This window comes from Gobio gobio (genome assembly GCF_949357685.1).
Source record: "Gobio gobio genome assembly, chromosome: 3".
Lineage (NCBI taxonomy): Eukaryota > Metazoa > Chordata > Actinopteri > Cypriniformes > Gobionidae > Gobio > Gobio gobio.
The window spans coordinates 27,553,210-27,577,579 of record NC_137099.1 but is presented as its reverse complement, the minus strand read 5'-3'; the positions used below and the strand labels follow the sequence as shown (position 1 = coordinate 27,577,579).

The following is a 24,370-nucleotide window of genomic DNA, read 5'->3' as shown; positions in this document are numbered from 1 at the left end:
CCAGCCAGGGCTACGTGCCCAAGGTGCCATCTAACAGGGCAAGGTCAGTGGTTCTCCAGGCATTCCACCCTCCACCTCACGTGACGGCGGAAGAGAGCCGACTTCACCTCCTCTGCCCCGTGCGGGCATTGAGGATCTATTTGGAGAAGTCTGCTCAGTGGAGAAGGTCAGACCAGTTGTTGGTGTGTTTTGGCTCACCCAAGAAGGGGCTGCCTGCGTCCAAACAGACGATCAGTAGTTGGATTGTCCAGGCTATAGCCATGGCTTATCAGGTGCGCAACTTGCCTTCACCTTTAGCCGTGAGGGCCCATTCTACTAGGAGCATGGCCTCCTCTGTGGCCCTCCTTTCTGGAGCCTCTATGCAGGAGATCTGCGAGGCGGCGGGGTGGGCCCCCCCTCACACCTTCATTCGTTTTTATAGTCTGCATCTCCCTGAGACGCCTGGCGCGAGAGTGCTCGCCCCCTAGTTGTGCCTGGTTTCCAGCTTCACACTGGGGTGGGTATGATTGGTGCGGGATAGTTGGTACTCGTTCCCCAAAGTGTCGTCACGATGGCGCAGTTCGAGTTCCCTCGAAGGGGAACGTCTCGGGTTATGACTATAACCCTTGTTCCCCGAGAAGGGAACGAGACACTGCGTCTCGTGTCCACCCAATCATCAGAGCGCTCGCTTCATCGCAAAGAACGCTATCTCTGTTACGTTCAGATGTCTCTTTGTATCTTCCGGGTATGCCGTCACATACTACGTCATCACGCAACACCAATCGGATTGGGCTGATTCTACAGTTTCTTCAGGCGCTTTACGCGAGGGGCGTTCCCCAAAGTGTCGTCACAATGACGCACTTCTCGGGGAACAAGGGTTATAGTCATAACCCGAGACGTTAGTTTAATTAAGGTATTATCACAACAGTCGTTGTTCGACTTTTTTCTTTTTCTTTGATAAAGGTATGCAGATTTTATCATTTGTAATTTAGGCCTAGGCTACTTATTCATTTTTATGCAGCTCTTATAGAATTTAAGTAGCATATTGTTTTAAAGGATTAGTTAACTGTGTGTGATTTATTTAAAACAAAGCATGTTCATATCAAAGGGTTTTTTTATTGTTAAGGATTTGTTTACTGTGTGTATATAAATAAACTTATAGCAAGTAGCTAATCAGTGTCTGCTCGTTTATTCAAACTAAGTTGTCCTATAACAGACGAACATCATCACATGAACATAACCACGTAAGTCGACATCGAGGGCAACTATATGGTAAGTTAACTCGTCATGGAGGCCTTTGAAGAAGGGGAGAGACCATGGCTTAGGCCTTCCCCATGGCCACTAGACAGAAATCTATCCTCTAACTTTTTGGGGCCTCTTGCCAGTACAGTTGTAACCTGGCCACTGCACGAATCACCAACTCAAGTAACTCTTCTTGTACTTTATCATTACGGGAGGAGTGCTCGGATGTGGCACTCGCGAAATCCATCTCATTAGAAACCAAAGATGCAGCGTCCTCTGCCCGATCTGAATAAGCATCGGGATGCGCTTCGGCAACGGGGCGAGGACATCCCAATCTAAGAGAGAGAACAGGAAAAAGGGAAGGACCCGTCTCCCACTCCTCAGCCAAATCGACTCGCGAGCCCTAAGATCTTAGTGTGGGGGCTTGCCCTTGAAAATAGGTGAGACAAGCATGAAGCACTTTAAAGGAGAACAACTTACAGTGCTCGCACTCACCCTGATTGTTTGCAACATGATGTTCTCTTTTCTCTTTCCCAAAATTCTGCATACTGACAACTAGAACTCTAACTCCTTAAAAAGTGGACAGAGGTAAATTGCACACATACACAAAATGCGGTCTCTGAAGACAAATAAATCTGAAGGTGCACCTGTTTCTCGAGCGTGCATTCCAATGACGTCATCGTCAGAGGTTATTTAAGCCAAGTTTATGGTGTGTTTGCCACACATGCTGACAAACCAGACAACCAAAGATGTTTTCCCAATGTGTATGAGTACGCAGCATTGAGAGTAGCTTTTGAAAGGGAACAGCGAATGCAATAAGTTATATCCAAGTTTAATTACTCCTTAGCAGTTATTATAAAACTTATGAAAGTTTGTTGTGTACATTAAATATTATACATGCCTCTAATCATGGCAGAGCCTAGCACTGCTGACATAGGCATTCGCATAGAATGATAGCACTGGGCATGGCCCCAGCACACTGCTCCCACTTCTCTATCGCTCATCCATGATCCCTTATCCATTACAGTGAAATGACGGAATAGAATGCAATCCAACCATTACACATATGGATTTACTGATAAATAGTTTTCAAAGAAAAAATACAGTAGAGCAATTTTTGAATCCACAACCTTTCATATGTTTTGGCCACATCTCTGGACATCTCATATTCTGATAAGCCCAAATCGGCCAAATAAAATAGTTCCAATTGTTGCCAAAGCAATATTGATGTTGGTGTTTGAGTTGAGTAAATGATTCAATGACTCATTCATAATACACCTGTCACCACTTACTGCCATAGCACTGTACAATATCCATCAGAAAGAGTAAATGAAAAATACATTGGCTGACAATCTGTAGGGACACAGCTCGGCCAAATTTGAGAACCAGAACTAATTGTAATGGGTGGTGGTTGTAGTACGTACGCAACAAATAGGAATATCCAATAGAACAGTCTTTAATCACAAATCTCAGGAGACAGAAAATATATAGACAACCAAGCAAACTGAAACGACATAGAACAATGAACTGAGGAAACTAAAGGCATAAACACACAGGGAGTAATGAGGTTACAAAATGAACAACAGATTAACGTAATCAGTAACTAGGTAGCAAACAGAACTCAGGCAACGCAGAACGAAGAACACAAAGAAAACTAAATAGGCTAGAACATAATTCTGACCCTAATACTCTATATTATATTATTATACTCTATATTATAGAATTTCATATATTAAACAGTACACAGTATCTCATCATGTGAATTCTCAGCACCCTCAGCATGCCGACTTCTGCAGTCTTGGTAAAACTGTCCTTCCTGTAGTGTTCTAGTAATCCTGAAGACCTTGATTAGCTTGTTTAGGTGTATTTGATTAGGGTTGGAGCTAAACTCTGCAGGACAGTGGCCCTCCAGGACCGAAGTTGCCCATCCCTGATGTATGTAGTACATTGTAACTATTCTCTATATATCTGTTCCTTCAATTTAATTGGACAAGCATTCCAATAGTACTGATAAAAGTAAAGCAATACTGAAACACAACCGCACCACACACTCAAGGTTGTGTGATATTGCTGTAATGTTCTTCATTACATATATTTGAACTGATATTCAATCTTAGGCAAAGATTTGAGAAAACAATAATTTTGTGTCCATATAGTTCAGCTAATGCGTTCAGAGAGTGCAGTGATACTTTGTTACCCTGTTGATTATGGAACGAAAGACCTTGAAACAATCTCATATGCAATGCATACAATTTTTGTATTTTTGTTTAAACTTGTAACTGGGTCAAGAAAATATCTTAGTGATCACCTGCACAGGATCCTCGTCCACTTTCACCTGTCCAGCGATCTCCATCATGTCCAGGGCCAGGTGACAGATAGATTTTGCATGGTGGGTGCAGGGCTCTGGAAGACCACTCACGGTCATGTACTTATCACCAACAGTCTCCACCTTTTAGAGAATAGAAAGATATTTAGGAAAGTGATGGATTTAAATCAGAAACCACCAGAAATAGCTCGTGCCAGTGGTATGATGAACCTCAAAGGACTTTCCATGAGCTACACTATTTTTGAGTTCTCTACCCCAAAGTCATTTAACAGTTACCACTAACCTACTTAAAGCAATGACATTTGTACAGCATATAGATATTTACTTAACATTTTTTTCAACATGTATTGATTAATGGATATCCAAGATAAGAAATCAATTAAAAAAAGTCATTAAAACATTTAAAGATATCCTGTGGCCTTGAATGTATGATAATAACTAGCCTTAGTTTGTGATATGAATAAAGCCAAACAAAATAAAATGAAAAAAGGAGGATAAACTATCATCCAAGCCTAGCCAGTTGTAAGACACTTTTGATTCATTCAAGTTTTCTTGATGACACACACTGAAAATGTTGCCCCCCCCCCCTCCAGATTTAAAAACCTACTGCAACAAACTCTAAAACACATCTTCAGAGAGAGCCCAGTCCTTCATGAGACCTTTGGACCACATAGATACAGTTGGCTTTAAGTAAATATTGCTTTTTTTGGTGAGCCAGCCTTGAAATTCTACCCAGCCGTTTTGTTTAGTTAGCAAAGCTACATGAAGTGCATTCTTGTCTGTACGCCTAGGATGTAAATCAAGGACATGTTCTCATGCCCTTGTTTTTAAGAGAGCATTGTACATTATGTGTAGTTGGAAAAGTACAAGCTATGAGGCACAGAAAGTTAATAAAATTAATAAAGCTACAGAAAATACGAAACCATGGCTGTTAATGGTTGCTCTGGAAGTTCAAAAGACTTGCATTACAATTGTAAGGTCTAAATCAAGAGTGTCAAACATACAGCCTGAGGGCCAAATATGGCCCCTAGATGCATCTAATCCAGCTTGTGAAATGATTTGAAAGAGAAATAAATAGGTAAATCTTGCTGGACTTTCAAATCCAAATAATTTATGGGTATGATAAATTCATAATATTCTGTTTTTAGCTAAACTTGTTTGCATTATAGCTCACGTTTTAATGCAGTAATATAGAAAATATGCATTATATCTGGGAAAAATTTGCACTTTTAGCTGAAATTGGATTTGTGGGTCATGCAACTGTTCAGTTTTTCTACCATAACATGGACATGTAGAAGGAAAACTATTAAGGCTAAAAGAATATCCCAATTATTTCTACTGAATGAGTGTGGTGGCTTCCTTCCATAGCCACTTCCTTGTGTGGAATAGAGTATTCAAAACAAAGTTGATTATTGAAAACCATTACAGGTTGCATTTACTGAAATATAACAATATCAGAAAAAATAATAGTGTGTAGATTGTTGCTTAAGGTCAAATAACTGTTTGATAATGGTTACACTTTATTTTAAGGTGCCCTACAGTGTAATTATACAAATACGTACTGAAGAGTAATATTAATTAACAACATGTACTAACTATATAATTAGGATTAGAATTCATATTTGGTTTAGGGTTATTTGCTTATAATTATGCATGATTTACTGTTATTACTATAGTAAGTATGTAGTAGGGACACTGTAAAATTGTGTTACTGAAATGGTTTGCTGCTGTTGGAATTTAAAAGAGAAGCGGGCCTGTAATTATAATTCACCATACAGTTTCTGTAATATTAAACAAAGAACAATATATCAGTATTGTTGTTTGATTAATATTCCCTAATTACCTATTGCATATGTCTCTAGTGAATAAATTAGTAAATTCTATGTGCTTCTCTTTTATCCCAGTAATGGTTATTCAGAGGAATGTGATTGTGAACGTGCTCTGGGTTGCCTACAGCAAGGTTTAACAAATAATAATAATAAAATATAAACCCACATAAGATGACTCAATTTAGCACTTGACCTAAAATAAGCTTCACACTCTGCTCTAAATATAGTCATTAATTTATTGATCTAACCTAAAATATTTAATATAAAACTACATATCATACATATAATTTTGTCTTTGAACTTTGTAGCTGGTAGGTTTATTACTTTTGTTGAAAGCGACACCTTTATTACAGTAAGTTTGCTAAAAGTGACACTGATTTCAATATTTTTCATCTTGCAAGTAATAATGCTTTAACTTTACATTGTGGCTAACATGCCTTCTCACAAGCACACTCACACAAATGTATCCATGTACCTGGGACCATTTTTTGTCAAGATATTTTAGGCCAGTCACAATCATACAAAGTTGTGTCTTTTGTGCGCTGAATATCTCTGGATGTGGCCACAAATTTCTCTGTTTATGTCTGTGAGTTTGGTTAAAAAGGTATTTTTATTTCTATCAATTCTGAAGCATTTTCCGTAATCATAAATATTTTATTTTCCTCTCTTTTCCACTAAACCAAAAACACACATATGAACAGATTCAATTTACAGGTTAAAATTCACTCACCTTATACACATAAGGGTTCTTCCGCGAATCAGTGAGGATGTCAAATCTGGTGTAGATGTCGTTGAGCAGGTTGACAATTTTAATGGCTCCCTCTGCTGATGCATGTTTGCTGCAGAACGCATTGAACCCAACAATGCCACTAAAAAGAATTGTCACGTTGTCGTATCGTTTAGCAGGCACGGGCCGCTTATGCCTCAGTTCATTGGCTACAGACGGAGGCAGAACCGAATACAGCAACCTGAAACAAAGAGGTATTATTATTTTCATGTGCACTCTTCAAAAAAATAGCACATATGTTCACTCAATTCAATTTCACTGACTGAACAATAGATCATTTTGAGTCATATAGTAACAATTTACAATTTGTGTAGTCATCCAAAGCAAGGAGGGGCTGTGAAGTACAGTTGTTTACTTCAGTTTGTAAAAAAAATAAAAAGTTGTTAAAAAGACCTAAATGAATTAATCTAATACAAAAGGAATCCTTTTGTGAAATTCACTTCAACTGACCATAGAATTATGTGCATCACTTCATTCTTTTAGACACTGTACTTTCCCTGAAGGTTGAGTGCTAATTATCCACAGAGCTGTTAAGTGTATTGGCTCTCTACATTTAGACATTCATCCATCTGTTCTGTTCTTATTTCATACTGCCAATGGGAAAACACAAATATTAACCTCTATAATCAAAAAGCATTTTAGAGCGCTGTTATACAACATGATAGAAAATAGGTATGAACATTGCAAACTCTTTATAAATATGTATTTATTTATTTAAGAATTGTGTGCTCAAAAGCAGTAATATTATGAAATATTTTTACAATTTAAAATAACAGTTTTTATTTCAATATTTTAATCAACATTTTGATTTCATTTGCAATGTAATTTATATCTGTGATGGCAAAGCTGAATTTTTCATGAGGTCCCAACTGTACAACAAAAATCCAGCAATTTTCTATGAGGCGACCTACTTCATCTGCATATAAAAACTGTGTCCTAAAATCATATACAGTACATAAACCTTAAAGAAAAGGACAGTCATAACTCAGTGTCCTAAATTGACCAACTGCACAAGTTTTAGTGCAGGACATCCGCTAGTGAAGATAAGGCTGCTCGGTTCAAACATCTCGGTTCCCTTTCAGTCGGTCATGTTCGACGTATGTCGGACGTCACAGACGAATTGGGATCACTTCAGGGAGCCCCTATCAGCTTCGAGATATAGAGAACAGGCCAATGGGCCATTGGCGTGCGAGATTTGCATCTCGCGCTCCGCCCCGCATTGCGGGTATAAACAGGAAGCGAGAGCAGCGCACTATTGTCATTCACTTCGGAGCCGAAACGGCTTTGATGAAGCAAGACTGCTTTTCTAAAAGAGAGCCTATCTACAAGAGAGATACTCCAGAGAACGAGAGGGACGCTTTGTGTTGGCGAAAAGGCACAATCACCGCTGCATCAGCATAATAAACTGCTGTTCTCAAAGCAACTGTCGGTTTGGTGAGGGCGTTTGTCTCAGTGAGTGCAGACACAGGACTGCAATATCTCCTGTGTGCTGCCGCGGTCTTCCCCTGGGTGCTTCAGCACTGTTGAAAGAGCGTTTCCTCACAAAAGAGCAACACGGGTGTGACACTGCGTCTTTTTCAAGACGTCATTCCACCCGTGCGTTTCTGGATGCGGTTGTTTCCTGTCCTGACAGCCACAATCCCTCTCGCATAAACATGTTGAGACTGCGTTCGTGGGTGATCCGTGTTCTCTCAGGGGAACGGGATCACGGTGACACGCTGTTCGTCTCGCCTTCCGCGTGAGGGTTTGAGTGTTCAGTGCGCCGTGTGCCATCTAGCTGCTGGGTGACAGCGCGGGTTACCACGGCAACCCAGCGCGTGTCGCTCGGCACCGCAGATGCGTGGTCGAGACTATGAAACCTCAAGCGGGGTTGAGTCCCTTCGCTTATACCCCGATCTAGTTTCTTTTCTTGTGCACCAGAAAAGGGGCTACTTTGGCTGATAAGCCTGGGTGACCTGAGGTTTACAGTGAGGCTTCCCCCAACGAGTACATCTCCGTGGGCCCCCTACTCCTCTATCGCATCGCAAGCATGTTGACACTGTGTTCGTGGGTGGTCTATGCTCTCTCATGAGAGCATAACCACATCGGCGCGTTGTACATCTTTCCTTTTTCATAAGGGCTTGAGTGTTCAGCGCGCCGTGTGCCGTCTCACCCATACCATCAGACTCGGCTGTGCGATTCAGTTCGCCTGGCGCTCCCCCAAGCTCAGGGGCGTTCACTTCACCGCGTTGAAGGAGGGAGGAGCACTCCCTGTGCTCCAGGCAGAGATCGCAGTCCTACTGGCGAAGGACACGATAGAACCAGTCCCTCCAGCCGATATGAAGTCCGGGTTCTACAGCCCATACTTCATTTTGTACCCAAGAAAGCGGCGGGTTATGGCCGATCTTGAAAGAGCAAACTCTGCCCCACGCAGAGGATCTCTTTTCTCTGTACGGAGCTGGACTCGGTCGGTCTGACAGCGCCCCTCACCAAGGAGCGCATCCAGTCTGTGTTGAACTGCTTGAACTCGTTCAAACGCAGGACAGCGGTACCACTGAAACATTTTCAGAGGCTCCTGGGGCATATGGCAGCCGCAGTAACGCCGCTGGGATGGCTTTCATATGAGACCGCTTCAACGCTGGCTACTCGGCCGAGTCCCGAGATGGGCGTGGCACAGCGGAACCCTCCGTGTCCAAGTGACGCCAAGATGCCGCCAAACCTTCAGCCCGTGGTCGGACCCTTCATTTTTATGGGCAAGAGTGCCTCTAGAACAAGTGTCCAGGCATTCTGTTATCTCCACGGATGCCTCATCCACCGGCTGGGGTGCCACGTACAACGGGATTGCAGTTTCGGGTCTGTGGACGGGGCCTCAACTGCAATGGCATATCAATTGCCTGGAGTTGTTAGCAGTTTGTCTTGCACTCAGCCACTTCAAGGAGCCGCTCAGAGGCAAGCACGTTCTGGTCCGTACGGACAGCACAGCGGCCGTTGCGTACGTCAAAGAAAACAGGGTGGTCTACGCTCCCGTCGCATGTCACAACTCGCCCACCATCTCCTCCTCCCCTGGAGTCAGAAGCATCTGAGGTCGCTTCATGCTATTCACATTCCGGGCCTGCTTAATCGTGCAGCTGATGAGCTCTCACAACAGCAAGTGTTCCCGGGAGAGTGGAGACTCCATCCCCAGGTGGTCCAGCTGATCTGGAGTCGCTTCGGGACCGCACAGGTAGACCTGTTTGCCGCCCCGGACACGACCCACTGCCAGTTGTTTTATTCCCTGACCGAGGGGACCCTCGGCTCGGATGCTCTGGCACACAGCTGGCCCGGGGCCTACGCAAATTTGCGTTTTCCCCAGTGAGCCTTCTTGCACAGACACTGTGCAACGTCAGGGAGGACGAGGAGCAAGTCCTGTTGGTTGCCCTGTATTGGCCCAACCGGACTTGGTTCCCGGAGCTAGTGCCCCTCGTGACAGCACCTCCTTGGCCCATTCCTCTGAGGAAGTACCTCCTGACTCAGAGACGGCGCACCCTTTGGCAGCCGCTTCCGGACCTCTGGAAACTCCATGTCTGGTCCCTGGACGGGACGCGGAGGTTCTAGGTGGCCTGCCACAGAATGTGGTAGACACCATCACTTCCGCTAGAGCTCCCTCTACGAGGAACCTCTATGCGTTGAAGTGGAACCTGTTCATCGATTGGCGTTCTTCTCGCCGAGAAGACCCCCGGAGATGTTTGATCGGTTCAGTGCTTTCCTTCCTACAAGATGGGTTGGAGCGAAGGCTGTCTCCCTCCACCCTCAAAGTTTATGTTGCCGCTATCGCCGCAAACTATGACATGGTAAATGGTAAGACGGAGACTAAATCCGCCTCGCCCTCCCTCTATACCCTCTTGGGACTTAACTCTGGTGCTAACCGCACTACAGAGAGCGCCCTTTGAGCCTTTGCAGTCGGCAGAGTTGAAAATCCTTTCTCTAAAGACAGTACTCCTGACTGCATTAGCCTCTATCAAGAGGGTAGGGGACCTGCAGGCATTTTCGGTCGACAAATCGTGCCTGGAGTTCGGGCCTGGTAACTCTCATGTAATCCTGAGACCCCGGCCTGGATAGGTGCCCAAGGTTCCCACCACTCCCTTCCGGGACCAGGTGGAGAGCCTGCAAGCGCTGCCTTCGGAGGAGGCAGACCCAGCCCTAGCTTTTCTCTGTCCGGTCCGCGCCCTGCGGGCTTCAGGACCTCAGAGCAGCTCTTCGTCTGTTACGGAGGACAGCAGAAGGGAAAGGCTGTCTCCAAGCAGAGGATGGCCAACTGGATAGTGGATGCCATCGTCTAGGTGTATGAAACCCAAAACGTGCCGTGCCTGCTCGGGTTAAGAGCCCACTCCACTAGGGGTGTTGCTTCTTCCTGGGCGTTGGCTCGTGGCGCCTCGCTGACAGATATTTTAGAGCTGCGGGCTGGGCGACACCTAACACGTTCGCTAGATTCTATAGCCTGCGTGTAGCACCGGTAGCTTCCCGTGTGCTCGCTTCCCATATTCAGTAACACCGGAGTGCCCATTCTAGTGTCGGCTTGCTGCACCATTACCTTCCCCATGGAACGGGTCCGACGTACGTCTCCGTTCCCTCCTTCAGGGAACGAGGGTTACCATACGTAACCGAGACGTTTCCAAGAAATGCATGTGCATCTAACGCTATTGACACATTTTAAATGTTGTACTGTACATTTGAAATTAACTGAAAAAAGTTTGCTTAGTTAGAAGTTATAACCACATGTCAGCTACTCATAGTAATTCTTACACAGATTTAATTTGCAACACAAATGAAAAAACAACCTACACCATATTTAATGAGGATTTTCTAAACCTTACTTAGGAACACTCATGTTTTAAAATCTGACAAGAACACAGGCATTTGTGTAGCTCCAGCTGGTATTTATTGTCTGTGTGGATGAGAGAGAGGGTCTCTGGTGATGTTCAAGGTTCTCCACCAGATTTAATAAACAAACACAGAGCTTGCAGACTGGCTCCCCACAGAGAGTGCAAGTACAGCCTCATTTTCCAAGCAGGAAAAGAGAGACAGCCATCTTAAAAAAGCTGTACGTGGGGGAAACAAATTTCATGCTTATTTCATGCTTTTTTCTTATCATTATAGCCTTGTGACAGTTTGTGTGGCATTATAACACCAAATTATAGACTCAAAGCAGGATTGTAAGGGCTTAGGGTGCCATATGGAGTAGGGCCTTAGTCATTAGATCTAAAAGTGACCTTTGTTGCATTACTCAGTGTATTGGTCTGGATCTGGGTCCTCACACATGGTCTCGGACAAGACTACAGCCTATTTTCAGCTTGCCTTGTGTAACCACCCATTTAGACAGGAAGAGATGGTCTGATTGACATGTAATGTAATTTACAGATTACTGTACAAAGGTAATGCATGCAGAGGAGGAGATGGGCCTTATTTTATTTATCCGGAAATTATAGAATACTGTAAAACTCCACACAGACTCTCAAAGGTCTTCCTTTAGTGAAGAAGGGAAGGGAAGAATTTTGACAGAAATGTAACACTATAGAGATAGAGCGACACGCGTCATAATCTGATGACCACGCCCACCGGGGGGGGGGGGGACAATCGAACGCTCTCCATTGAGTTTGCATTGCGTGAAGCGGCCTCCTTGTCATTTCGGACTTATAACAAAAAACAGAACAATGTCTAAAAGCGGATACGTGACAAAGTGTACAGCAAACAAGCTAAACAAAACCCAAAAAACGAGCGTTTAAGGACAAAAAAGTGGATACAGGCCATTGAGACAGAGCGCGACTGCTATATTACACTGAGAACTACACCCACTACAGGGGAACGTAATCAGCGACAGGAAATAAAATGCAACCCCAAATCAGAAAAAGTTGGGACAGTATAGAAAACGCAAATAAAAAAAAAGAAGTGATTTCTAAATTTACTTACTTCTAAATATGTTATGCACTGTTGAATGTGAAATATCCAAATCTCTTCCTATCTTTCTTTGAGGAACATTGTTTTTAAACATTTCAATAATTTTCTCACGTATTTGATGGCAAACTGGCGATCCTCGGCCCATCTTTGCTCCTAAAGGATTAGACCTTTCTTGGATGCTACTTTTGTACCAAATCATAATTACAATCACCTGTTGACATCACCTGTTTCAAATCACATCATTATTTAACCATTTTACCTCATTACTAGCCCTAAATTGCTCCTGTCCCAACTTTTTTTTAAATGTGTTGCAGGTCTGAATGACAGGAAAGGATGCATATTTACAAATGACATGAAGTTGACCAGACAAAACATGAAATATTTTGTGTTCATATTGTCTGCAATGAAATACAAGTCAAAGTAAATTTAGAAATCACTTTTTTTTTTTTTTTGTGTTTTCCATACTGTCCCAACTTTTTCTGATTTGGGGTTGTATATAAACCATTTGGATATTTGACTTAACAGTGACAAAATGTTTACTGCACACATACGCATACTGAGTGTCAGGATCCCAAAATGAACCCATTCTTCCTGCTGAAGCGTCACGTTTTACTGCCTTTATCCACTTTTGTCTCCTTAAACTCTCGTTTTTTTGGGTCGACAGCATATAAAAACGTATCTCTGTGTTATGTAGCTTGTTTGCTGTACACTTTGTCACATATCAGCTTTTAGACATTGCGACAACCCTTCCCTGACAGATTCCCCCGAGGAAGGATCTTCCAATAACTCCTTTTCGGGACAAGGTGGTGAACTTTCAAGTGCTGCTCCTAGAGGAGTCAGACCCAGCCCTTGTGTTGCTGTGTCCCGTTCATGTCCTGCGCATCTACATGGACCACATGCAGAGCTTTATGAGCTCAGAGCAGCTCTTTGTCTGCTTTGGAGGATGGCAGAAAAGAAAGGCTGTCTCCAAAAAAATGGTTGGCCCTCTGGATACTGGATGTCATTGCCTTGGTGTACCAAATTCAAGGCATGCCATGCCCCTTTCGGAGTTAGAGCCCACTCTACAAGGAGTGTTGCTTCCTCATTGTCATTAGCGTATGGCGCCTCTTTACCAGACTTCTGCATAGCTGCAGGCTGGGCGACACCTAATACCGTTGCAAGATTTAATAATCTCCAGGTGGAGCCAGTTTCTTTCTGTATGTTAACAGTATAATACGTAAATGGCGGGAAAGCTAGCTTGATGTCTCACTTCACAAGTGAGTGCCTTCGACTCAAAGCAGGAGTGCTTGTGGTGCTTGTCGAGTCGAGATGGCGCCGAGGATGGCCGCAACGTCGCAAGCTCTGCTGAAACATTGTAGTTTTTTGTTCTGTTTATAGTTTTTGTGTTTTTTGTCTTGGATGTTGTCTGCCTCACTACGTACGACAGACAGACACTTTTGGACATTGGTTCGGCAATCGCACACCGAAAACCGGACTTTAAATTCTCCAGTGACGAACCGCTGCTTACAAACACAGCAGCGGATCCTTTTGTTTGGGCGGCCCGACCACGGAAACGCCGCCGGAGAAGGGGAAGCAGAGCCGGCGTGCTCATCAGATTAAGACGCCGCGCAAACCGACCCCCGCTTCCCAGTATTTTACTGGCAAATGTTCAGTCTCTGGACAATAAACTCTGCGAGCTGAGAGCACGGATCTCTTTCCAACGAGAGACGAGGGACTGCTGCATTATCTGCCTTACAGAAACTTGGATGTCCGCTGAGATTCCAGATTCGGCCATCGAAACCACGGGGTTCTCCGTGCATCGGATGGACAGAGAAAAAGATCTCTCCGGGAAAAGCAAAGGCGGGGGTGTATGTTTTATGATCAACCGATCCTGGTGTGATCAGAGGAACGTACATTCTATCAAGTCTTTCTGTTCTCCTGATCTGGAATTTCTCACGGTTATGTGTCGACCATTCTGGCTACCGAGGGAATTCACAGCGGTCATCATCACAGCGGTGTATATTCCCCCACAAGCCGACACAGACCGGGCACTGAAGGAACTGTATAGGTCAGTGAGTGAGCAGGAAACCGCGCATCCTGAGGCTGCGTTTATTGTGACCGGGGACTTTAACAAAGCCAACTTCAAGCGCATCGCACCCAAATACCACCAACATGTTAGCTTCAACACACGAGGGAACCGAGTTCTGGATCATTGTTACTCTCCCTTCAAGGATGGTTACAAATCACTCCCGCGCCCACCATTTGGCAAATCGGATCACGCTTCCATCATCCTTCTGCCCGCTTACAGGCAGAGACTGAAACAGGAAGCACCCGCCCTCAGAACCATCCAGTGCTGGTCGGACCAATCGGACTCTATGCTACAAGACTGTTTTGATCACGCGGACTGGGAGATGTTCCGGTCGGCCTCTGATGACGACATCGAGGTCTACGCCGATAGCGTAACGTGTTTCATCAGGAAGTGCGTAGAAGACGTTGTTCCGACCAAAACAATACGGCTGTACCCCAATCAGAAGCCGTGGCTAAATGTGGATGTTCGCGCGGCACTCAATGCGCGGACCTTCGCCTTTAACTCCGGTAATGCGGAGGAGCATAAACAAGCAAGTTATGCCCTCCGGAAAACCATCAGAGCAGCAAAACGCCAGTACAGGGACAAGATTGAAGGACAGTTCAACACCACCGACTCCAGAAGCATGTGGAGGGGAATTAACACCATCACGGACTACAAAGGGAACACAAACTCCACCGTGAACACCGCTGCCTCTCTCCCGGACGAGCTAAACACCTTCTATGCTCGCTTTGAGGGAACTAACACCGCCCTCGCGGAGAGAGAGCTCTTGGCTGAAGATACAGAGGTTAGTGCACTCTCCGTATCTGTAGCGGATGTAACCCGATCCTTCCGGCGGGTGAACGTCCGTAAAGCCGCGGGTCCAGACGGCATTCCGGGCCGCGTCATCAGAGCGTGCGCGCGCCAACTGGCTGGAGTTTTCACGGACATTTTTAACCTGTCCCTCTCCCTGTCTGTGGTCCCCACATGCTTCAAAACGTCCACCATTGTTCCTGTACCGAAGCAAGCAAAAACCACCTGCTTAAACGACTGGCGTCCTGTTGCTCTGACCCCCATCATCAGCAAATGCTTTGAGAGACTAGTCAGAAACCACATCTGCTCTGTTCTCCCCCCCTCACTGGACCCACTGCAGTTTGCATACCGCAAAAACCGCTCCACTGATGATGCCATTTCATCCACTATTCACACTGCTCTCTCCCACCTGGAAAAGAGGAACACATATGTGAGAATGCTGTTTGTAGACTACAGCTCAGCATTCAACACCATTGTGCCCTCCATACTTGACATGAAACTCCGGGCTCTCGGCTTAAACAGCCTGTTATGCAGCTGGATCCTGGACTTCCTGTCAAACAGACGCCAGGTGGTCAGAATGGGCAGTAACATCTCCTCACCACTGACTCTCAACACTGGAGCCCCTCAGGGCTGTGTTCTCAGCCCACTCCTGTACTCCTTGTACACACATGACTGTGTGGCAACCCACAGCTCCAACACCATCATCAAGTTTGCTGACGATACGACGGTGGTAGGTCTCATCACTGACAATGATGAAACGGCCTACAGAGAGGAGGTGCACACTCTGACACGGTGGTGTCAGGAGCACAACCTCTCCCTCAACGTCAGCAAGACCAAGGAGCTGGTGGTCGACTTCAGGAGGAATGAGAGAGAACACCGCCCCATCACCATCGATGGAGCACCGGTGGAGAGAGTCAGCAGCTTCAAGTTCCTCGGTGTCCACATCACAGAGGAACTCTCATGGTCCGTCCACACCGAGGCCGTTGTGAAGAAGGCTCATCAGCGCCTTTTCTTCCTGCGACGGCTGAGGAGGTTTGGAATGAACCGCCACATCCTCACACGGTTCTACACCAGCACTACAGAGAGCCTGCTGACTGGCTGCATCACCACCTGGTACGGCAACAGTACCGCCCGCAGCCGCAAAGCCCTGCAAAGGGTAGTGCGCACGGCCAGCTGCATCATCGGAGGTGAGCTTCCCTCCCTCCAGGACATTTACGCCAGGCGGTGTGTGAAGAGAGCTCAGAGGATCATCAGAGACTCTAGCCACCCGAGCCATGGGCTGCTCTCACTGCTGCCATCAGGCAGGCGGTACCGCAGCATCAGAACACGCACCAGCCGACTCCAGAACAGCTTCTTCCCACAAGCAATTAGACTCCTGAACTCTTGATCCATCAGGATCATAACACACACTGGACAGAATATCACTCAGCACAACCCACTGTCGATACACACACATTATATACACATTTATATAATTTATTATTTATCATATAGCACCTATTGCACATTGGATCTCTACTGTGAATAATAATGTATACTGTACATTGTATACTATTATTATTATTATTATTATTATAGCGTAATGTATATTGTTTAATGTATGTTTTAGTGTGTATATTGTTTAAAGTATATTGTTTGAAGTATATTGTTTAAAGTATATGTATATTGTAAGTATGTGTATATTGGTTAAAGCTGTGAGAACCACACTCACATTGTGTAAATTATTTATTGTTTATTGTAGAGTTTACTGTGCTGTGAGTAATTGTGGGCGTATCAGTGTAATCTGATGCTGCTCTAAATGTTGTAAATGTCATGTCGTGACTACTATGTTGCTCGGAACTGCACCAAGAATTTCACCTGCTGTTGCACTTGTGTACATGGCTGTGTGACAATAAAGTGATTTGATTTGATTTGATTTGATTTCTACACTCTCCAGGTGAGTTCCCCAGTTGGCAAACCCTGGATGGAGTTTCCTCTAAGCATCTTTTGGCAATCAGATGCAGGGGAGGTGGTCTGAAACTCAGTGTTAGGTACTGGTTTAGATCTGGATCTTGGTCTAGATCGGGGCCTTGAGATATCTAGTTTTGGTCTGGGCTTGGGTCTTAAGGGGTCTAATATTTGTCTAGGTTTGTGTGCAGGTGACCGTTTTCTCCAAACCATTAAAGAAAATAATCTATAAACTTTGCTCTGAACACCAAACTGGAGAACTGTTTGAATGATACAGTATATTCTTTCAATACATTTCATAACAGAGGTGTAATATATTTATTATTTTAAACTTAAACACTTGAAAACCATTAATGTACAATTTGAGTCAAGCACCTGCACCTCACAGTTCAGGTCTCATGGCTGCAGATGCAGCCAAAAGTGGGGATTGTAGGCGGAGCGTGGGGAGGAATCTGACGTAAGTATTCTTTTTTTTTTTTCGACTTTTCCAAATATGATAGTTCCATTGCCCTCATGTCCCATTTTTTGGATTTGGATGCTTGCTTTTCAAATTCTTCCAATCCAAAACGGAGATTTATTAAACCCATTGCTCTCATGTTGCCTCAGGAAGCCTGCTTTGCGAGGAAGCCTATTCGCGTGTGGAGGGGCTGTGTGAGCAGCTATACGCGAGGATGCCCCGGGTTGAAGAGTTGCTTGTTAGCTATCTCTCCTCTTAAGCTGCATCCTCTTGGAAGGATATGTCCTTGCCAATCGAAGTAGAGCAAGTGTGTTCGGCTCTTAAGGGAGCTAAATGCACTCACTGTGTTGAGTCGTGGTGAGGGAGTTGTTTTCTTGAGGAATGATAGTCAAGTGTCTGCACCTCACAGTTCAGGTCCCAGATCTGCTAAAGTTTTCAGGAGATATACCCCTCTCTTGGGGTCCATGAGGGCTGAAAGAGTATTATTTGGCAGAGATGAAGCAAACATATTTGTCTCGCACTCTAGGCTCTAGTATGGGTCCACTCTCTTTTCTTGTCCATGCTGTTGTTCAGCATTGCTCCTCTGATATAAGATCTGAAGGTGTGGGTCACAATGAGATGATGTGACTTTTATCGGGAGCTAAGCAGACGGTGGCTGCGAGAAAGAGGTGATTTGGTAGATTAATCTGGTGTGTTTATAGCACTTTCATTCCCCCTCCAGCGTATTCAGCCTGGAGGTGTTCGAGTAAACATAATCACTATATAGGCACGCTTCTTGGAAGTTTGCAAGGAATGGGCAGATTGAAAGAATATAGTGGACTATGTCGACACACGCCTCCCACTTATCATCTGTAGCCCCCTCCAGAATAGGAGGAGATAGTATAGATGTGAATGCATCCATGCAGCACGCTTCCTGCAGGAATGGGTGAGTTGGCAGAGTTGGAAGTGAGCGTTGTCTTCCAACTTTCTCTGTCGCCCAACTCCAGAACTGTAAATTAAAGGTGAGAGTGTGGATGTAAAGGCATCTATCTTTAGATGCTTCCTTGGTGAATTTACTGCGATAATAGCAACCATGCTGTCACGGGAACTTTGTACATGCTTGTGAAGTGTGAAGATGGCGATCTACTTACTGTGCCACCCCTGAAGCAGGATTATGCTCCTTGTGAATGGGTTGATCCCCATCCCCAGGATACACCAAGGTCTTTGTGGAATGGTTTGTATCAAGGTTAGCGATCCATTCTCTGTTGCTTCTCCAGTTCATTGGTCTGGATATTGTTGGAATTCTTCCTTTGCATGCGCCCTTCAGTACCCTGCTACCTTAGGCTTGTTGGAATTCTACCCCCATGCTCCCTGAGGAACTCTGTATTTCATCTATTACCTGGTTCGGCTGCTAGATGTGAGCAACTGACGCAGGATCTCGTTCCCTTCTCAGGTTTGATACATAACCTTAAGATGTTATGCTCACTGGATATAATTTTTGGCCACTACTGTATGAAAGTATTAAAATCTGTCATAGACTGACCTGTCTGTCTTCTTCTTCTCATCCTCCAGGGCTCGGAGTGTGTGCTGCAGACGATCAGTCAGGATCTCCAGCTCCTGGGTCAACTTGTACTCCTCACGAAACTGCTCCCCGAGTAACACAAGGTCACGGGTGGCGTCATGAAGAGGAATGTCACTCAGGTACAGACCTCTCCTTGTAAGGTCATCCAGATTCATAACACTGACATACACAAATGACAAAACACTGGATTAAGAACATAAATTATCAAAAAGTCAAGAAACAAAATGTTATTCTCTAAAAAAACTGTCCTAACCCTAACCCACCCAAAAGTATATATATATATATATATATATATATATATATATATATATATATATATATATATATATATATATATATATCAAAATACTGTATAACCCAATATAGCAGTGCCAGCAGAAAATATTTCCACCGCATATTTTATAATACATTTTCAAAGCCTCTTTGTGCATGCCAAGGGGATTATTGTAGTTTCTATAAAAAAAAACCCCAGCAGATTATTCAATCTAAACCAGTGGGAGGGACACAGATTATTCTAGTAGTTGTGCTTGCCAGTGAAAGAGTGTCTGAACCAAGTGACCTGTTTTACAGTGTACAGTCCCTCTTATCTTCATGTTGAGAGCAGAAGTATGATTTTAAAATCAGAACTAATGCAATTAGCTTAAGCCAATGTTTCTCATCTCGGGCTTGCAATCTAAAAGTGGGTCACGGAGTGTGCAGTCAAAGAAACAACAACAACAACAAACACAATTCTGTTTTTCAGATGCTAGACTTTTTTGAAAGACGTGTGTGAAAGCTGTTGACGCTTCTGTCAGACAAAAAACACACTGTCCTGATTCAGTATCTGCGGTCAGATGAGATGTTGTCAGGCTATATATATATATATAAGTGTCATTAGTCTAACGCTATGTTCGATATGAAATAAAAAGTCTCTCACCTCAGAAAAACTAACTTTCCAGTCGTTAGCCGTTATACTGTGCTCGTAGCGTGCATTCTTCAATTGCACACACGCTTGCGCACGCTGTACATCACTTTTTATATCACATTATAATTAAAGCGTAAAAGAAACTATGAGCATGCAACGTCGTGAAATTTCCAAAAAGTACCAATAAATTACGCAACTGGAAAAATCTGTTAGCTGGGAAGTATTTGCATGCAGGTATGATATTCATTCTATTAATCATGAGCAGTTTCCATATCTTTCATTAACAGTACATGTTAGCATTGTGTATTTACCATGGAAACTGTAGCTTCCGTACCCAAAAAGCCACTTTATTTTCACTTTGTGTTATTTTGTATACTTTTAAACTGTGGTGGCTCATACAAAATCTAGTTTGGGACTGATGTATTAGTCAGTATTAGTCATTTTCTTACAAGTGATATGTAAGTTAAGTAAAATGGGATGGTAATTGTCTGCCAACCATTTGATAGTGTATACACTATCATACTATAGTGTACAAATAAATGTACACTATATTGCCAAACGTTTTGGGATGCCTGCCTTTACATGCACATGAATTTTAATGACATCCCATTCTTAATCCGTAGGGTTTAATATGGAGTTGGCCCACCCTTGGCAGCTATAACAGCTTCAACTCTTCTGGGAAGGCTTTCCACAAGGTTTAGGAGTGTGTTTATGGGAATTTTTGACCATTCTTCTAGAAATGCATTTGTGAGGTCAGGCACAATGTTGGACGAGAAGGCCTGGCTCACAGTCTCCGCTCTAATTCATCACAAAGGTGTTCTATCGGGTTGAGGTCAGGACTCTGTGCAGGCCAGTCAAATTCTTCCACACCAAACTCATCCATGTTTTATTGACCTTGCTTTGTGCACTGGTGCGCAGTCATGTTGGAACAGAAAGGGGTCATCTCTAAACTGTTCCCATAAAGTTGGGAGCATGAAATTGTCCAAAATGTCTTGATATGCTGAAGCATTAAGAGTTCCTATCACTGGCACTAAGGAGCCAAGCCCAACAAATGAAAAACAACCCCACACCAAAATCCCCCTCCACCAAACATTACACTTATCACAATGCAGTCAGGCAAGTACCGTTCTCCTGGCAACTGCCAAACCCAGACTTGTCCATTGTATTGCCAGACAGAGAAGCGTAATTCATCACTCCAGAGAACACGTCTCCTCTGCTCTAGAGTCCAGTGGCGGCATGCTTTACACCACTGCATCCAACACTTTGCATTTCCCTTGGTGATGTAAGGCTTGGATGCAGCTGCTTGGCCATGGAAACCTATTCCATGAAGCTCTCTACGCACTGTTCTTCAGATAATCTGAAGGCCACACGAAGTTTGGAGGTCTGTATCTATTGACTCTGCAGAAAGATGTCGACTTCTTCAACTGTCGAGTTGCTGTTCCCAATTGCTAGAAGTTGACCATAGAATATTTAGTAGTAAGGAAATTTCAAGAATGAACTTATTACACAGGTGGATACCTATCATGGTAACATGCTTGAATTCACTGAGCTCCTGAGAGCGACCCATTCTTTCACAAATGTTTGTAGAAGCAGTCTTCATGCCTAGGTGCTTGATTTTATACACCTGTGGCCATGGAAGTGATTGGAACACCTGAATTCAATGATTTGGAGGGGTGTCCCAATGCTTTTGGCAATATAGTATATATATATCAAAACCATGTGCTTTATTGGTAATATTTCAGTCGTTTCCATCTACCTTGGTGAGCACAGGAAAAGGATGTTCTCAGTCTCAGGAAGTGAAATCATCTGGCCCTTCAGTCTGAGACAGCTGATCTCTGTTCCTGTGAGTTCATCTTCATTCTCAGCAGTTTCTACGTTCAGCAGGCCCTCCTACATGAAACCATTAACAAACCTAAACATGTATTTAACAAATTTTAATTTTCATATTTCTTACAACATGCATTGTAATCCTTGTATTTGGATATGAGTATGTGACGTACTATAAAACTGATAAACACACTTGTGTCATAAAATATTAACCACATTTTTGTTAATGATTGTTGGTGGGTTTTTTTAATCAGACTGTATGTAATGTGTTTTGAGGCAGACAGACCTTACTCCGCAGCACAAAGACAGTGTTGATGTGAGACAGGATGCCATGGAAACTAAAGTCTATGTGCGGCCGCACCAGAGAGAACACTGAGGACAGGTTACAGATGCCAGGCTGCAGCTGGAGGATGACACACATAAATTGACGTTAGTCCATCACACTTTATATATACTTTCTAAATATCTCACTTTTATATTTGTAAAATAAACAATAATTTTTGAGCAGATAAACCTGTGGCAGAACTCTAAAGATGGCATTTCCACACTGTGAAAGCATGAGATCCTTGTCAAACATCAAATGGAATGGGAAAGCCTTGCAGAAGGTGTATGGACTGATCCGTGTCTCTTGAGTCCCATTCTCCTCAAAACCATCCAAGTCTTCATAAAACGCCTCCTCCTCTGAGTCCTTCTCCTCAATCAAGAACTTAATGTGATCGCATTCTTCACTCTTCTGCTGAATGACCTGGTACACCCCCACAAATAACAGATTTAGAGTCTCATTTGGAGAATGAATTTCCAAACATAAAACATGTGAAAGTAACAAAAAGGAAATACTTGTACGGACTGATACATGGTTATTATAGTTAACTAAAAAACATCTAAACTTATTTTGTTTCAGCTTGTTGCCAAGGCAGCATTTTTCATTTTCATTTAGTTGAAGTTGAAGTACTACAATAATTGAAGAATTAAATTTAATAAAAACTATAAAGACAACAAAAAAACCCGAATAAAAATGACAAAAAAAATTTTTTTAGTCACTTTTAGTTACTAAAGCTTTAACTAAAAATAAACTTTCTGGTGGCTGTTGTTTCCTGGCTTCATCTGATGGCCATGATCACTGTGTCACATGCCTGGGCCGTGAGCATGCTGAGACAGCACTTGTGGATGGCTCATGTCCTTTTTGGCAGCCTTCTCCACTCTCACTACCCTCGATGGTGAAGCCGCCAAGGGGTACATGGACGTTTCACAGGTGGAGTGTGCAATTGCTGAATCAACACAGCACCTGCCCCTAATTTCACCTGTCCATTCAATTGGGAACAGGAATTGATCATCCAATAAGCAATTTTTCGAGGAAATTTTCAGCAGGACAACGCAACTACCGTACAATCGAGAAAGAAGTCCTCGCATTACTCCTAGCCCTTCAACATTTTGAAGTTTATATTGGTGGAAGTTCTGTACCAGTGGTAGTATACACTGACCATAACCCCCTAGTCTTCCTTTTGCGAATGTCTAACTCAAATCAAAGCCTGATGCGGTGGGCATTAATGGTTCAAAATTTCAACCTTGAAATACGCCACAAGGCTAGTGAGAATATGTTGGCAGATGCTCTTTCCCGTGTCTACCTAAGTTAATTTATTTGTATAAAACGTGTCAAAACGAAAGGAAAGAATCCTTGTTTTGACTTTTGAGTGTTATTTATTGTTGGGACGTATTGTTGTTTTTCCTCCCCCTCCCTGTCTGTAGAGACGTGCATGTGCGCGTCTCTCTCTTTTTCTCTCTCTCGCTCAGTCACAGGTAGCTCAGCCTTAATTTTATGTATTGGAGACGTACCCAGTGATTGGTGGACTGGAATGGAACCATCCTTTGAAAGAACGCCCGGGATGTGGACGTGGCAGAGGGGAGAGTGTTGCTGGCATGTTGTAGCTAGTATTGAGAGAGTGACTGTTGTTGTTGATCAGCTAAATCGTGTCTCTTATTTAAGGCTGTCACCAATTCTTATTTACTTCTGTAAAGCACTCTCATTCTGACTTTTTACTTTGCCCATACTGTTTTCACTTGTTTAGAATTATATTCGTTATAATCGTTCCTTTACCGTGGCAGTTGTGTTGCCATCCCTCTGTAAATATTGTATATAATTTTCTTGATTACTGAAGCGGTAGGGGTTGGGTGACTTTTCTTTTTTGTACATCTTTTCTCCTGTGTTGAGCTAGCCAGGAAGCTAGGTTAAGATGACTATTTTCTTTTTTTTTTTTTTTACAGGGTTTAGTTAGTAATAAATTGGGTTTAGTTAGTGGCCGTTTTGTTTATTGTTTTGGCCTTGCCCGGCCCTGAAGAATTGCTTCATTTATCTGTGTTATGACGAAAAAAAGAAAAGAAAAGAGAAACAATAAAAAAATTAATTATTGTTTAAACAATAATGGCGGAATCATCCGCGTCTCCCATCCAAGGCATGTAAGACGACGGCAGACCTGGCTGATAAGGCTTACAATGCCACTGGACAGGCAGCCTCCGCCCTGCATGCCATGGCCATCCTGCATGTCCATCAGGCAAAAGCTCTCAATGAGCTGCACGAGGGTTGAGCTGGTGTTAATGCTGGAACTGCGCACGGTAACTGACCTCGCCCTTGCCCTCGCCTTTTTGGATGTGAATGCTGTTTTATCTGAATATTATGACATGACTGAACAAAGCTTTGTTTAAAAAAGAAATAATAGGTTAGCAATTAAATGTTAGCCATGGAA

General features: G+C 43.6%; 1 protein-coding gene across 1 annotated transcript in view; it reads right to left on the bottom strand.

Annotated features, from left to right (window-relative positions):
• The window catches only part of gucy1b1 (guanylate cyclase 1 soluble subunit beta 1), a 38,640-nt gene that overhangs the window by 5,889 nt on the left and 8,381 nt on the right, over positions 1–24,370 (bottom strand). Inside the window, exons 6-11 of the mRNA XM_079812935.1 lie at positions 22,144–22,374; positions 21,916–22,032; positions 21,559–21,692; positions 18,860–19,057; positions 6,107–6,344; positions 3,530–3,670 (exon numbers count right to left, since the gene is read on the bottom strand). Coding sequence (XP_079669061.1) covers positions 3,530–3,670; positions 6,107–6,344; positions 18,860–19,057; positions 21,559–21,692; positions 21,916–22,032; positions 22,144–22,374 — 1,059 coding nt within the window. The remainder of the gene's footprint in view (positions 1–3,529; positions 3,671–6,106; positions 6,345–18,859; positions 19,058–21,558; positions 21,693–21,915; positions 22,033–22,143; positions 22,375–24,370) is intronic.